Source organism: Megascapheus bottae, chromosome 21 (assembly GCF_031878675.1).
Source record: "Megascapheus bottae isolate mThoBot1 chromosome 21, mThoBot2.hap1, whole genome shotgun sequence".
Lineage (NCBI taxonomy): Eukaryota > Metazoa > Chordata > Mammalia > Rodentia > Geomyidae > Megascapheus > Megascapheus bottae.
Window position 1 is genome coordinate 15,334,480 of NC_143529.1, and position 17,014 is coordinate 15,351,493.

Sequence of the window (17,014 nt, forward strand, 5' to 3'; positions counted from 1 at the left end):
CCCCTGCAATAAATACCAAATCAAAATAATGATAAATAGTAAACAAACAAGGGATTTTTAGTAATAGAGTAGCTTAATGTTTATCTCTTGCATTCTATAAAGAAACATTTGTTTAGGAATGAAGTGGTCTATTCAGGCTTGCCATCAGCTGACTAACTTAAACAACTGATATTTATTTCTTACAGTTCTGAAGGCTGAAAAGTCCTAGGTCTAGGTGCTGACAGAATCAGTTATTAGTGAGGGCCTCTTGTGGCTTGCATTTGACTGACTGTTATTGTGTCCCACGTGGTGCTGAGGAGGAAGAGGGAGGGAAAAAATGATCTGGAGTCTTTTTTTTTCTTCATTTATTTTTGTAGTGCTAGACATGAAACCCAGGGCCTTAGCCATGCCATCTGGTCTATTCTTGTAAGGGCGGTTATCCAATCCTGAAGACTTCATCCTCATCACTTAAACCTAATTACTTCCCAAAGGACCCAACTCCTAATGTCATTGCGTTGGGGGATAGTACTGCAATATGAATTTTGGGAGGGCACTGACTGTTCATGAGAACATTCTTGAAGGGTTTCAGCTGTTCTTGCTATCTTACTGCTTCAGTTTGGATATGATTTGTGTTCCCTATGAATCCATATAATTAAAGGCTTGTTCCCCAGAGAGGTGCTATGGAGAGATAGCAAAATCTTTGGGAGATGGGAACTGGTGGAAGTGTTTAGGTGATTGGAAGATCAAATGATAGAGCCCAATAACCTTGGGGGACCCCATTTTCTCTTTCTGATGTCTTGTTTGGCACTGTAAGTTCTTCTAGACATCTTGGCCTTGGCCATGATGTAACTGCTGCCCTGCTCTGCCCTTCCAATATTGCAATTTACCATCTGCCCAGGGCTCCTCGCCAGATCCAGATTCTGTACTGTACTCTTCAGACTTTCTAGCCTCCAAAACTGTAATCTAAATACTTTTTTTCTTTATGACATTAACTGCCTTGGGTATTTTGTTGTAGCACTGCAAAGCTGACCAATAGACTTATTACCATTAAAATTATTGTAAAAAGGAAGAGTAAGTATGCATAATGCAAGCATTTAGTGGGTTGACCTACGTTTCCTTCTGCCTGATGTTATAAATGATGTTTAGAAATTTCCTGTTTTGTCCTCTCAGTATGAAGGTAAACAGCTTTTCTGACCTCATTGATTCCTTCATATTTTCTCTTAGGCCACTTATGGCTGACTTGGTTGTTGAACTCTGCCTAGAAGCCTCTCATATTTCTCTTTCTAGAGTATTCTGTGCTACTTGCCTTAACTTTTGTATTTTCTTTGATATGTCAACTTATCATCAATGAAACACTAGTAGGATATGATGGTTGCTTCTAGGCAATGATAGTAAGAGCTGTGTATCTGTTTTGTTGAGATGGTAGTTTGAGATATATTTTTCTCTGCTCTTCTTCTGTTTTCTGGCTGATGTGATCTATAGCCTCTATAGGCATTTCATCTCCTGACTTATCTTGACCCAGACTTTTGGCTTTACTAGGCTGTGGCTTTTGCATTTTTCCTGAAGCTGTCCATCCTATTTTCTAGCCCTCTCGTATGTTACCAATATTGACATGGCTTTTCTGGATATGAAGCAGGTCAATTAGAAGTCTTGTCTATACATGTCATTTCCAGTTGTAACCAGTTAGGGTTCTGGAATTTACTGCATTGATACTTAGTAAATTCATCACTAGGGATCACATATAGTTAACGTTAGAATTTCTACCAGGGTTCTAAAAATGTCTGATTTTAAGATTCACCTAAAAATAGACACCCTAAAAGATATAAATAGAATAGTTTCTCTCTTTTTTTCTGTGTCAGTCTCTCTGGGATTTGGTTGCTTCTGGAGTCTTATAAGGGTCTTGCTTTTGATCCAGACACTGAGAGGCACTTGGTGAATTTGAGATTATGTACCTGGACTGAAATTTTAAGAAAATTTATTGAAAGTTGGCTGACTGGAGAAGAAAAGAAGTACAGTTTTAGAAATCATCGTAGAACTCTGATTCATGGATCTGTTGTTCTGCATATTTAAAAGCTACCACTGATTTGATTTTATTATAGGCTCATCACATATACATTAACACAGAAGGAATGTGTCAGCCTATAAATTATTTTAAGAGTATCACATGAAAATAATGATCAGATTAGCTTTTAAAAGATAAAACCTTAGTTTTAATATTATTCAAAATGTTTAGAATCTATAATTAGATGAGAATAGATTAAATTACTCACCTCTAACCACTATTTTATATATGTCTTTCAAAATGACACTGAAATCAGATTTGCTTATTATAAGATACTTTTCCAGGAGGAATATTAATTTTTGCCTGTTGTACTTGGTTTAGTGCCTTTATGGTAAGCATATTGATATGATTCTAAGGCTCTTGATTTATTTTGCACACATAAACAGTGGTTTTGTAACGGTGTTGACTTAATTTTCAGCATGCCATTTGGTTAGTTGGTGTTAATATAGATGTAGTTTAACAGATCTTGATCATAAGCTTTTAGATTAGTGACAATGTAAAAGGATGAGTTTTTTGTTAATTTATAATATATAGAACAGATATAGCTTGGATTTTGAAATGTTGTCTTTTGGTTGAGGTATACAGAAATAAGTAGAATTAGAAAGAAAAAAAAAAGACTGCATTAGAACTGCCTAGTGTTTAGGTGAGGTGAATGGAACTGTCCTTTCAGCACTTTTGGAGAAGATTCGCCATCACTGTAGTGGACAAGAGCTGACTGGCAGCTTCTAAAAGGTATATGGGATGTATGTTTGCAGTGCTCAACTTCTGACTTAGAAGGTTACATGTAGGAAGGAGCTAGTGATAATCATATTCATGTTCCTTGACATTTTTTTTCCAGTCCTGGGCTTGAGCTCAGGTCTGAGCACTGTCCTTGGACTTTCTCAAGGCTAGAACTCTTCCACTTGAGCCTCAGCACTACTGCCAGCTTTTTTTTTCTACGTATGTGGTATCAAGGCATCAAACCCGGATCTTCATGCATGCTAGGCAAGCACTCTACCATTAGGCCAAACTCCTGCCCCCCCTTGACATTTTTTTTTCAAAGGGAGAAAGCCAGCTCACAGCGTGAGGGGACTTATCCTGGATCTCAGAGACAGTCAACTCCATATGTCTGTCAATTCAGTTGACTGAGGCATGGCAATGAACCTAATGAAAAACTTTCCAATAGCATGCTAATAACTACACTGAACCTTCAAGCCAGGCTGGGCATGATTTCCTCTTTGTAAGCAAGCTACAAACAAATGGCAGCTTTTAAAAATGAATTTTATAATTTTCAAAAGCTGTTAGTGTGTTTTGAAACAGCACATAATTTAGACAAATGAAATTATCTTTAGTTGGAGAAATTAGTTATGGTTCAGATAAACTGACTTTTTTAAAAAAAGTAAATGAGTCCCCTCTGAATAATTTTGTGTTGTTATGAAGTGCACTCAAGGTGAGCTTGCTTGAAGGTCATTCTCTAAATGATTAATTAACAAACAAAACAGATGATTGTTTTGTATGATAGTCATTTGGTATTTGCCTAAATAAATCCTTAAAAAGTTTTGTTCTTTTTCCTTTGTCTTCCTCTTTGCTTCTTTTTAATGTGTTATGTTTTTATCTACTATAGTGGCTTGATATTACTGCCAGAAAGTTTTTACATTTTAATAGTTTTTTTAAGGACAACCTAGGAAGAATCCTGATTATCATTTTCACACATTTTTGTGTTTATGATTGGCTAGAACACAGTTTTCTTCCGAGTGCAGAGAAATCTACAGCGCTAGCTTCAAATGACTTTTCCTGTATGAATTCGGCCATAGTCAGTGTGTCTTAGGGACCTGATCTACAGAGACTGGGGGTCTCAGGTTAGCCAGCAGATACCATACAGGATCAGTTTGGAGCAATGTAGAACAATTTGAGAGTTAGGCTCTTCTTGGATATGGCAAAAAAGAGGAAGAGTGCACCCAAGAGACAATTGTGATTGTTCTATAAGAATGTCATTCTATTGAAATAGCATAAAACAGTGAAGTATGAACTAGTGTCTATCAAATTATGTGTATATACACATATATATTATGTATGTATATACATATTTACAGTAATTTTGTACATATATATGTTCTATAAACAAATATTTGGCCAAAGCATTTTGGGAAAAGTGAATCCTTAATCTTTATTAATCTCTTTATCCCTCCTCATCTTTTTTTCCTTCATAACCTGGTCATCAGCTGTTAATTAAATGAGTGAAGGAGAGTGAAGCTTCAGATTCACATATGTGGAGAGCCTCTTCCTAGTGTCTTTCCTGATTTCTTGCCACTTTCTCCTGCTGATGACATTAATTACTTTGCTGATGGCTCTAACTGACCCAGTAAAAGAACTTATCTGGGTTTAGCTCTTCCTAGGTCCTAATGCTTTCACAGCTTCTGTGGACACAGAATACATTGCTTGCTTTCAGTTTTTATAAATAGCCTTCCAAGTCCAAGCTCCTGTTCTTTCCTTTGAAAATTCCAAGTCCTTCTCAAGTCTGTCTGATTCCAAGCCTACCTTCATAATACTATATCCCTCCTGCCCATCCTGTGTCAATGATGATCTATCCCAACTGCGTTGTTAGCTTGTCTTGAATGTTTCCCTGCCCCTCTCTCTAGGATCAGCTCTTTCCTGCCCAAATCATGTCATGGAACCTGCTCAAGCCCTACTTCTTCACTAGAGATCCTGACCATGACATGTCGATAAATTCATTTTCTCCTTGAGAGCAATTTGAAGCTCTGCTGTTTATCTTATTATGGTACATACTTCCATGTCTCATTTTAGCTTTGAGAGTGCACTTACCTTAAGTTTCCCTTTTTTGTCCTTGCCCATCCCATAATCATAAGAAACCTCCAAGTCACTGAGTTGAGGTGATATAGAGGCATTATCCAGGTGTGCAGGGCATGGTTGGTGGTTATATTGTGAATGTCTGTGGTTCCTTGCCTTTCCTGGCCCTGAAATTCACTATTAAATGAACAATTCTTTATTGAAGGAGCTATGCAACTCTTCTTTCAAGAAGTATATTTTGCACTGTCATTTCTTCTTAGAAACATAACATATTCCTTGTAAAATTCTCAGGAAACAAGAAAAAAGAAAAATGACTGAAAGGAATTTTTTTGTATATCAACTTTAAAAAATATATTTTATTGTTGGGGTAATATATAGAGGGATTACAGTTACATTCGTCAGGTAGTGCGTACTTCTTGAACATTGATACCCTTTCCTGTGTTTTTCTTGTGATTTCCTTCCTCAACCCCTCCCAATCATCTTGTTTTTCCCCTTCTCTTCCCTATTTCAAATAAATAAACATATATATATATATATATATATATATATTATACGAGGTACCAAAGTCAGATACAGTAACAGCATGAGATAAAACCTTAAGGGAGAAAAAAGAGAAAAATAACTTCCCATAGTACATAAGAGCAACAATCATAAAAATAAACCTCTTATATATGAATATATGCATAGTATATGTCAATGTACATATGTACAAGTATTTTTTTTTTGGTGGGGCTTGAACTTAGCCTGGGCGCTGTCCCTGAGCTCTTCAGCTCAAGGCTACCACCCTACCCTTAAGCGAAGCCCCACTTCTTGTTTTCCAGAGGTTAATTGGAGATAAGAGTCTCAGGTCCTCTTGTGTCCAGGCTGGCTTTGAACCTTGATCCTCAGATCTCAGCCTTCTGAGTAGCTAGGATTACAGGCATGAACCACCTCACCCCACTCATGTGTACAAGTATTTTAAAAATTATCAGCAGTGGGGCGAGGAGTTTGGCCTAATGGTAGAGTGCTTGCATGAAGACTTGGGTTTGATTTCTTGGTACCACATACATAGAAAAAGCTGGAATTGGTACTATGGCTCAATGGTATGGTTCTAGCCTTGAGAAAGCCCAAGGACAGTGCTCAGGCCCTGAGCTCAAGCTCAGGTATTATGTATAAATACCTTTCCAAGGGTTTGTAAAAGCACATAAAGCTGATTATCTAGCTAAATTATGGAGTGTGTGTGGTGTGGTGGTGGTAGTGTGTGTGTGTGTGTGTGTGTATGTGTGTGTGCGCAGGAAATAGAAGTTAAAGACTCAATTTGGAGGTTCCTATGCACAGTCTCCATACTAGAGAGAGCTCTTGCCTAGCTTTTTGTTCCTCTCAAGAAGTCCTCACAGGTAGACTCTGGATGAGTGAACCTGTTTCCAGGTCATGGCTACCTAGAATGCCAGTTTTCCTGCATCCTTGCCAGAATCACTATTATTAGTCATTATTATTTTCTAAACTGGTGGGGGCAAATGGACATTTAGGTTATTAGGTTAATTTGACTTGTAAGCCTTTTTTGTTTGTTTGTTTGTTTGTTTTGCCAGTCTTGGGCCTTGAACTTGAGGCCTGAGCACCATCCTTGGGCTTTTTCAAGGCTAGAGCTATACCACTGGAGCCATAGCACTATTTCTGGCTTTTTTTTTTCTATATATGTGGTACCAAGGAATTGACCTGGGTCTTCGTGCATGCTAGGCAGGCACTCTTACCACTAGGCCAACCTCCCAGCCCGACTTGTAAGTTTTTTATTATTGATGAAGAACACCATTATGGTCCTGTGGCTTGAACACAGGCCTGGGCTTTGTTCCTGAGCTTTTTCTGCTCAAGAATATCACTTTATTACCTGAGCCACAGCTTCACTTCAAGCTCTTTTGGTGATTATTGGAGGTAAGAGTCTCATGGACCTCCCTACCCAGGCTGGCTTAAAACTGTGATCCTCAGATCTCAGCTTCCTGAGCAGCTAGGGTTACAGACATGAGCCACCAGCACCCAGCTTATTAGTATACACACACATATATACAGTCACACACACACACACACACACACACATGTATACTCACACATACACTCACACATGCATTTATTTTCCCCAGTCCTGGGGCTTGAACTCAGGGCTTGGGCACTGTCCTTTGGCTTTTTCAGGGCTAGCACTCTACCACTTGAACCACAGCTCCACTCTTGGCTTTTTTCTGTGTATGTGGTACCAAGTAATTGAACCAGAACTTCATACATACTAGTCAAGCACTCTACTAGGCCACGTTCCTGGTCCCATTTTTTTTTAATTTTTTAAAATTTTTTAGTTTTTTTATTATCAATGGGCTTGAACTCGGCCTGGGAGCTGTCCCTGAGCTCTTCAGCTCAAGGATACTGCCCTGCCCTTGAGCCAAGCCTCATTTCCCATTTTCTAGAGGTTAATTGGAGATAAGAGTCTCAGGTTCTTTTGTGCCTAGGCTGGCTTTGAACCGCGATCCTCAGATCTCAGCCTCCTGAGTAGCTAACAGGCATGAGCCACCGCACACAGCTCCCATTTTTAAAAATGATTGATTAGCTTTTGTTTTTCCCCCTATGAATTATACTTTGTATGTTCTAGTTTATGAATATCTTTTGTCCATTTTTTCTGTTTGGGCTCTTTTGTTTTTTGGATTTTGTCTTTGCTCTTCTATTATTTTCCACATGCTTCTCACTATGTTCTGAAATTTTGTTTATACTATTTATTTGCAGAAGCTTGCAATTTTTTGTATGACTCATGTTTGAATACATGAGGAAAATTCCATATATATATCACATTTTCTTTTTTTTATCACATTTTCTTGATCCATTGTCCATTGAAGGAAATCTGGATTGATTCCATCCTGGCTATGGTGAATAGCCAGAGAACATGGCTGTGCAGGTGGCCTTACTGTGTCCTAGTTAGTAATATTTTTGATAAATGCTCAAAGGTAGAATTGCTGGATCATAGGGTAGTTCTATGTTTAGAGTTTTGAGGAAGCTTCATACCATCTTCCAGAGTGATTGAAACAAGTTTACATTCCCATCAACAGTGTACATGGTTTTTGTTTATTCTTTCACCCATATCTATGCCATTATCTGTTATTGTTTGTATTCTTGCTGATTGCCATTCTAACTGGGATGAGATGGAATTTTAGTGTTGTTTTGATTTTCATTTTCTTTATAGCTAGAGATGTTGAGCATTTCTTCACATGCCTGCTGGGCAGTTTTATTTCTTCTTCTAAGAAGTATCTCTTTAGCTTGTTTGCCCATTTAATACCCATCAAAGTCATCAAAATTCCAATATCATTCTTTGCTAAGATAGAGGAAAAAAATCCATAAATTCATGTGGAACCACAAAAGGGCTTGAATTGCAGAAACAATTTGGGGAAGAAAAAGTAGTGCTGGATGTATAACAATTCCAAACATAGAGCAATAGTAATGAGAAGAGTTTGGTACGGCACAAAAATAGACCTGAGGACCAATAGAACAGAACAGAAGACCCAGAAATAAACCTGCAGATCTATAGTCATCTAATATTTGATAAGGGAGCCAAAAACATAGGCTGGATGAGAGACAGCCCCTTCGTAAATGTTGCTGGGAAAACCGTATATCTACCTGCAGAAAACTAAAACTGGATCCCTGTCTGTCACCTGGCCCCAGTATCAATGCAAAATGGATTAAAGACCTCAATGGAAGGCCTGAAACTGTGCAGCTATTACAGGAAGGTGTTGGAGCAACATTAGGAGTCCTCTGTAGAGACAGGAACCTTCTGTATAAAGATCTAAAAGCACAGCAAATCTAAGAAAGAATTGATAAATGGAAGTACATCAAACCAAAAAAGTTCCTATATAGTTGAAGACACAGTTAACAAGCTAAAAAGACGGCCTACATAATGGGAGCTCAAAGCCAATATCTAGAATATACAAAATTAGAAGAATACAATAAAAATGTAAGAAATTAGTCCTGTATATATTTTTCCTTCTTTTCCACATTATGGTCAAATATGAGATGACCACAGCTGATGGAAATAGCTTATATTGGCAGGAGTTCTTCAGATCCTGTCATAGGAAGCTCAGCTGTGTAGTCCATCTTGTAGTTGTGCTGTCTGCAGCATGTGGAGTCCAGGATTGCTATGGAAGGCAGAGATGGGGCAGTCATGCAGAGATTGTAATGATTGCACAGAGGAGCCCACATCTCATAAGCTGCAGTGCAGTCTCCTGGCCATTACCTCACTGGGGAAGCTGTAAAATGCGATCTTGTTGTTGTGCCAGAAAGTCAAAGATGAAGTGGCATTTGGTGGCTCCACAGCATTATTTCTGCCACAGTTCCCTTCATTGACCTGATTCTTGATTTGTTTGCCATGTTTTAATAGTATTGATGTTCTCATAGAGATCGGAAAAAATGATGTCCCAAAACTCCCTTTTATCAGTTCCCACAAGTTATTAGACTCTTCAGGAGCAAATACTCAACAGGATAGTGCACAGAGTAGAAATGCCAATTTATGTTTGCATCCACAAATACTAAATAGATCAGTATCAGCAGGTCAGAACATTCTGTTTCCAAAAGGAAATTCTAGGGAGCTTACAGGGAGCAGGCATGGAGGAAAGGACCTGGAAGCATTTGCTACGGGATTGTACTGATTGGGGCCAGTCAATACTATACAATTAAACAGGCAAGGGTTATGTTTCGATGTTACTTGTCTATCATAAAAAAACACACTATTTTTGCCATACTTAATTAAAACTTCTAATTTAATTTCCATTTCCATTGCCCTTGAGGCATTTTTAGGGCTATTACAAATGATATTCAAGGGTGAGATGACTAATCTTGCACATTTGTGCTGAGTTTCCTGAGTTTCAGTTTCAAAGAGTTGATTCTGCACCCAATTTTCCCAGAACACAGGTTGCACTTAATATATAGCAGGCTATTGACTATGTCTGCTCACTCAGCAAATGTTGATCAGCGGTCAACTGTACATGAGGCATTGATGCCACGTGCAAAGGACACCATTGGTGAAGCAGCAGTTTCAGGCTATGGTCAGACAGACAGGAGGAAAGGATGTGGTAAATGTTGATGTGTGCTATTTACAGAAGGTGGAAGAGTGCTTTGGCCTGTGGAGGAAGGGCAGGTTTGGGTCAACATTTCACACAGGCTCTCTAAAAAGTAGCAACTTCCTTGCTTTTTAATTTTTTTAGGATTCTCAAACACAGAAGTTAAGCTGGGCGCGGTAGCTCACGCCTGTAACTCAAGCTACTCAGGAAGCTAAGATCTGAGGATTGCAGTTCAAAGTCAGCCCAGGCACTAAAGATTGTGAAACTCCTATTTCCAATTAACCACTAGAAAAGCGGATGTGGCTCTGTGGCTCTGTGGCTCTGGCAGCCTTGAGCTGAAGAGCTCAGGGACAGCGCCCAAGCTAAAACTCCAAACCCCATGACTGACAAAACAAAACAACAACAAAAACCCGCAGACGTTACTAGGAATAGATATGAGCCTGAGTGAAAAGTTCCTTAGGATAATTAAAGTGACCTTTATCAGAGTTGATTGATGAATGGTTAGAAAGCCATTGCTCTTCTAATGATGAGCAAAAGGAGTGGTCTAAAATAACCCTGTTTCCAACTCCTAGACATGCTGAGGTGATGGTGTGGTTGAGAATTTTAAAAATATTGAGTTATGCGTAAAGAATTGTAATTAGGCCATAGGTCTGGAAATCCTTTACTCTTGGAGTTGCAGCCTTCCTTGGAGAAATATTAACCAGCTACAGCCCTATTCACCAACCATGCTGACAGCTGACTCCAAAAAAGAATAGGAAAGCAGTTCTGCACCCTATCAGGTATCCTATGTGTATGGAATTAAGTATTGCCATTACTTTTAACCCTTGCTTAGGTTTTTAAAAAGGCAATGACTTGACAGACCATAATTTAGGTTCAAATAGAGAATCATTAATCTATACACATTAAATTCACAGTATCAGTAGAGAAACACATCTAATGTCAAAGCATCTACATTATTTCTTGGTTGAAAGGCTGTCCTGGGGTGCCCACAGGGCAGCCTGCTGGATGGACCCAGGAGGATACCCACTGACTGCTGACTGGCTAAGTCACCCCGTTTCATCCTGCCTAAGGAGTCAATATAAAATGCATTAGGTGCAGATCTCAAAACGATGCAGTCACAGAGCCCTCAGTCTCAGTCTTTAGTTAAATAAACAGTGCCAAGATTTCCTAAGGAGGAAATTGACTGTTAGATAAAATTACAGAAGGTGCCCAATACTGATCACTGAGTGTTGATTTCTGGGCTAGGTACTGCATGTTTATGGTTTCATTTAATCTTCAGTGTCCTGTAAAGTGCACCCTTTTGATAATCTCCATTTGACAAAGTCAAGGAACTTTTCCAGTGGCTGTAATTCCTAGAGGGACAGGAATAATTTTTAAACCTCACTTTGTCTTCCAAGTCTGAAGTTCTTAAGCATAATTTTATATCAGGATTTAAAAAAACCAAAGCTCAAGGCAAAATCTGGCTATACTGGTTTTTATTTGCACGTGAAGGATTTTTTTTTCACATTTTTCAAATAGTTGAAAAGAATCTATACAAGAATAATATGTAGAACTGTGTGAAGTTTAAATCCAGTGTCTTCAAATAAAGTTTTATTGGGATACAGCTACTGTTCAGGTTTACAGACTGCCTGTGCCTGCTTATGCAGTGGCAAAGCTGAGTGGTTGTATGTGGCGCTGGCTATGTGGCTGGAAGAACCTAAAATATTCACTACCTGGCTTTAATTGAATGTTCGTCCCAACTCTTGTTCTTTATTTTTCCTCAATGATTACAGTTTACAAAATTTCATTTATTTAGAGCATAACTGTAGGATTTTTATCGGGCACGTCATTTTCCATTTGGAATTTAGTTTATCCCATGATGTATCAACTAGAGATTGAATGGATAGTTTCCTTTAAATTGTCCATGTCTTATCTTTTTTTGTGGAAATTATGGACTGGTTTGTTATTAAGCAATGTTTGAGACTAGCAGATGACCCATTTTTGTACACTTTGTGGTTGGGCATGCCCCTTACTTCCATTGAGCTCTTTTAAATCTCCACTATTTTCTTTCCTTTGCAGTGGTTTGCTGTCTTCTGATTATGTGGAGATTCACTATGAAGATGGGAAGCCACAGTATTCTAAGGTATGTTAAAAGTGCTTGGAAATAGCCTATTATAACCCTACTCATATAGGACTGAGCAGTGCATATTACATTGTTCTCAATAAATCAACTGGCTTCTTATATGAGGATGCTATGTCCAAAACCTTGCACATTTTCCGATAATATTAGAGATTTTTTTATGTGCAGGACAACAAAGGGATGTTCATTGTTTTTGTTATACATTTAGTACCTTCAGTACTGGTGTAAGGAGTTATATACTTTTATAACAACACATTAATATATATATATATTGAGTGTCCTTTATCTAAATTATTTAGAATCAGAAATGATTTGGATTATTTTGCTTTTTATATCTGCATATGTGTGTATATATCCATATATGTGTGTATATATCAATACATATTTACTTATATAAATAAAATGAAATCCCTTGGGAGAGGGATCTAAGTTCAAACAGAAAATTCATTTATGTTTCACATATAACTTACGTACATATCTTGATAGTAAGTTTATATAATATTTTAAACAAATGTGTATCAAAACACTTTTATGATAAGGAATTCTTCACTTGGGACAAAATTTTGGAGCGTTTTGGACTTCAGGTTTTCAGGTCAGAGATGTTCAAGCATGCTCTTGTAGCCATACAATCTGAATTATAAGACTCCATGGATTCCGAGAATGAGTGGGTGTTCAGTGCCCAAGAAGGCCACAGGACAGGTCTTGGTAGACCAAGCTGGCTTCAAATTCACAATCCTTCAGAGAGCTGATAATAGGCTCAGCAATTTTTTAAATTAATTAATTAATGGTGCTGGGATTGAACCCAAGGCAAAAGCTCTAGCCCTGGGTTACATCCCCAGACATTTTTCTTCTTAACTTTCACAACATTTCCAAGAGATGGTTATTTTTCTTGTTGTATAAAGGAAGACACTGAGTCAGAGAGCAGGCAGAGAACCTGTTCAAAGCGATCCAAGGTGGTAAAGGTGACCGGAAATTGATTTCTTTCAGTTGCAGATTAGCTTTCCTCTTCCTGGAGGATCAATGAAGGAACATGTTGACTTTTAATTTGGGCAAGGAGGATTACTATTGTGAGTACCAACACAGTGAAGATGAAAATCTGTGAGTGGCTACACAAAAAAACTCAGATTTGTGATTGTCACCAGAATGCCACTGATTCTAAGCAGTGTTTGTGGGCACTGTGATCCCAGAAGAGGAAAGGGAACAAGCAAACTGGGGAAACATCACTGGATTTTTTTTTGCTAATGAGTGTTGACCTAAAAATAGCATCTTTCCTGTATGAACCTGTTGAGTTGTATAGCAGGGAGTCTGGATATGCTGTGTATAGCCTATTAGCATATGTTTCTAGGTGGTATTAATGGTAAACAGTGCTCACAGGCCATGAAATTTCCCAGGTTTTATGCCTATCCAATTAACTGTGGGTGCATAGTTAATTGGGAGTGCATTTCAGCTCCTGAATCATATGCTACCCATGAAGCACTTTCACAGATGAACCTCAGCATTTGTCAGTTGGCCTTAGGCTGCATCTTGGTGGTTGTCAAATATCCCTAAAAGTGAATACTCTGGGAGGTAAGCTGTATTGCTTGTCTGGAGCACAGGAATGGGAATGGTGCTTCCTGGCATTTGTACAAACCCACACTTTCAGCTGGCCCGTGCCCTGAGCACACTGCGGATGCTAAGTCATGAGCCTGGAGTAGATGAAACTGCATGAGAACTTTATAGACTCAGCAAATGAGCCACCTTTTCAGCCGCAGTAACCAGATCCAAACTTCTTGCTAAGAAGTTCAGTCCATTTTTTCTTATTTTAAAAAGGAGCTGAATAGCTAATTGGTCTCCAGAGGTCATTTGAGGTCCCAAAAGGAATCCTTGTCATTAATAAGACATTCTAGGTCTCTCACAGTGTGTAACTAAAATTTAAAACAAAAGATATGTCAACCCCGGTAAAGCAGTTGTGTTCATTGCCACTTCTGTTTGTTTGTTTATCTATTTTTTGTCAGTCCTGGGGCTTGAACTCAGGGCCTAGGCACTATCATTGGACACTTTTTGCTCAAGGCTCACTCTGCCCCTTCAGCCACAGCACCACTTCCAGCCTTTTCTATGTATGTGGTACTGAGGAATTGAACCTAGGGCTTCGTGCATGCTAGACAAGTGCTCTACCAGTAGGCTACACTCCCAGCCCTGTTTTTGTTTTTGCTTTTTGCTCATTGATGACCTATTTTCTCCAAACAGCTCATACTCAGATTTATTCGCTTCATAGATAACGAATTAATAGTAACATCCTATCTTTAGTAACAGCCTATTTTTCTTTCTTTTTTTTTTTTTATTGTTGTTTGTGACAAGGTCTCAATATGTAGCCCAGGCTGGCCTTAAACTCGGTGTTTCTGGCTCAGCCCCCCACAATGCAATGATGCTGTACATCCTGGTTTTTAATGTGTCTCTCTCTATATATATATACATCCCCAAATCCCCAAATGATAATGGAACACAAATCTGCAGCAGGAGTTAGAAATACTAGGGACAATATAAATATTTTAGCTTGCAGTATATCTTTTTATATAAAATTGTTGTGATATTCTTTCACATTTGTTTGTGACAATTTATTGAATATATCCTACAGTTGTAGACATTTAGATTGTAGTAATCTTTTCCTACATAAACCATCTTGGGGAAAAGCCTGCTAGATACATTCAGAACACATCCTGAATAATTTCTTAAGGATTAATTCTGAGAATTGGATTTTCTGGATCAGTGAATTCATACATGTTTTTAAGGTTTTTGATACCTGTTTGTTTTGATATATATATATATATATGGATATATATATGGATATATATATATATGGATATATATATATGGATAGTTTGGGATTTTTTTGCATAAATTCACACTCTCATTACCACTACATATGTACAAATACATACATTTGTATGCATGTAAATAAACTCAGGGTCTGGGAACTGGCCCTGAGCTTTCTTGCCTGAGGCTACCACTCGAGCTATAACTTCACTTTGAGCTTTTTGACAGTTAATTGGAAATAAGAGTCTTATAAACTATCTGGGCTGACTTTGAACCACGATCCTCAGTCCTTAGTCCACTGAGTAGCTAAGGTTACAATTGTTGTCTATAAGCACCTGGCCACACACATACACATACACACACACACACACACACACACACACACACACATTTTTTTAAGAAACCAAGAAAACATTTTTAACTTTACAAAGGTAGCCTCCCATGTTGTTTAAGAAAACCTTTGCATAGAGTACCAGAAATGAAAATTACTATGTGAAAAATGACTAGATTAAACTTTTGGTTTTATACATTATGCAGCCTTTCTTCCAAAGATCTCCAACTGTGCTGTTCACATAACCAGAGCAGAATGGAATCACACTTTGACTTTAGAATTCAATATAGATGCAAACATACTATTCTGGGAGTTAATTCCAAGGAAAGTGACATGCATCTATAGTCTGAAAAAGGTTGTGTTTTTCCATTTCACTGTTACCAAGGCTTTCCCTAATGCCTACTTCCAGCAAAGAAGAGATTAATGTCTTGGTTTTACTCTTACTGCATTTAAATGGGCTAAAAAGACTCATTTCCACATAAAATAAATATAGGAACTGGAGAGGTAAAGCAATAAAGTTTATAATACAGGTGCAAGAGACCATTTGATGCATAGGGATGAGCCTTTTTTCTACATCCCATGGAATTTTTATTAGAATTAATGCCTACTGCAGTGTTTTGTATACAGTATACAATAAAACAACTTTGTTGATTTTATTTTACTAATTAAAAAATAAGGTACTTATTTTTTCTTTTGTTTAAACAAATCTATTGTAGTATAATTTACATGCCATGAAGTAGACAATTAAATTATTTGTAGTATATTTGCAAGATTGTGCATCCATCAACATAATTGAATTTTATTTGTTGATTTATGTTTGGTGGTGCAGGGGTTTGAAGCTGGTTACCTGAGTGTTTCTGTGCCTGGATCTTGCTAGGCAAATGCTTTATCACTTAAACCATGTCTCTGAAGTCCTTAATTTTAAAATACTTTCACTTACCCTAACAAACCACTAGCTACATGTAACCACTATCTATCTTTCCTTTCCTTTCTTTTCTTTTCTTTTCCCTTCCTTCCTTCCTTCCTTCCTTCCTTCCTTCCTTCCTTCCTTCCTTCCTTCCTTCCTTTCTTTCTTTCTTTCTTTCTTTCTTTCTTCTTCTTTTTTTTTTTTTGTGCTGGTCCTAGGCTTGAATTCAGCCTGTAGTGTTGTCTTTTAGCTTTTTCACTCAAGGCTGGGTCTACCATTTGAACCATAGCTTCACTTCCAACTTTTGGGTGGTTACCTGGAGTTAAAAGTCGTCCAGACTTTCCTGACCATACTGGATTTGAACTGTGATCCTCAGATCAGAGTCCTGAGTACTGATCTACTTTTCTATCTATCTGTTCTATGCTTCTATCTATTGTCTGTTTTGATCATCAGTGAAATCAAATAATACACAGTTCTTTGTGAATTTTTCCCCAATTTTATTGAGGTATCATTGAAAAATACAGATTTTACATGTAAAAAGTAACATTGTACAATACCTCATGCATTGACATATGTATGCATTGTACAATGATCACTACATTTAAGGTCATTCACATACCCACTGTTTTATTTTTATATTGAAAATGTTTAAACTTTTATCCTCATAGCATATTTGAAGTGCATAGTGTGTTAAGTACAGTTCTGTTGTAGCACATGCCGTCTTTACAACCCATACACTTGTGCAACCCAAACTCAGCACCCTCTCACCAGCACCTCTTCTTTTTCTCCTCTCTTTCCAGGTGGTCATCAGTTTACTGTTTGCCTTTATAAGTTGGGCTGATCAGTATTTGTCTCACGGTGCCTAGCATATTTCACTTACCATGATATCTCCCAGTTTTACCCCACACAGGCATGGCAGGATTTCCTTCTTTTTGTGTGTATTTTCATTTGCATTATTTGTTCACCTGTTGAT

The 17,014-nt window shown here is 37.9% G+C and overlaps 1 protein-coding gene across 2 annotated transcripts in view; it reads left to right on the top strand.

Moving 5' to 3' along the window:
* The window catches only part of Adam23 (ADAM metallopeptidase domain 23), a 176,269-nt gene that overhangs the window by 74,608 nt on the left and 84,647 nt on the right, over positions 1-17,014 (top strand). For both annotated transcript variants that reach the window (XM_090354683.1, XM_090354682.1), the window contains exon 4: positions 11,950-12,013. In XM_090354683.1, coding sequence (XP_090210809.1) covers positions 11,950-12,013 — 64 coding nt within the window. The remainder of the gene's footprint in view (positions 1-11,949; positions 12,014-17,014) is intronic.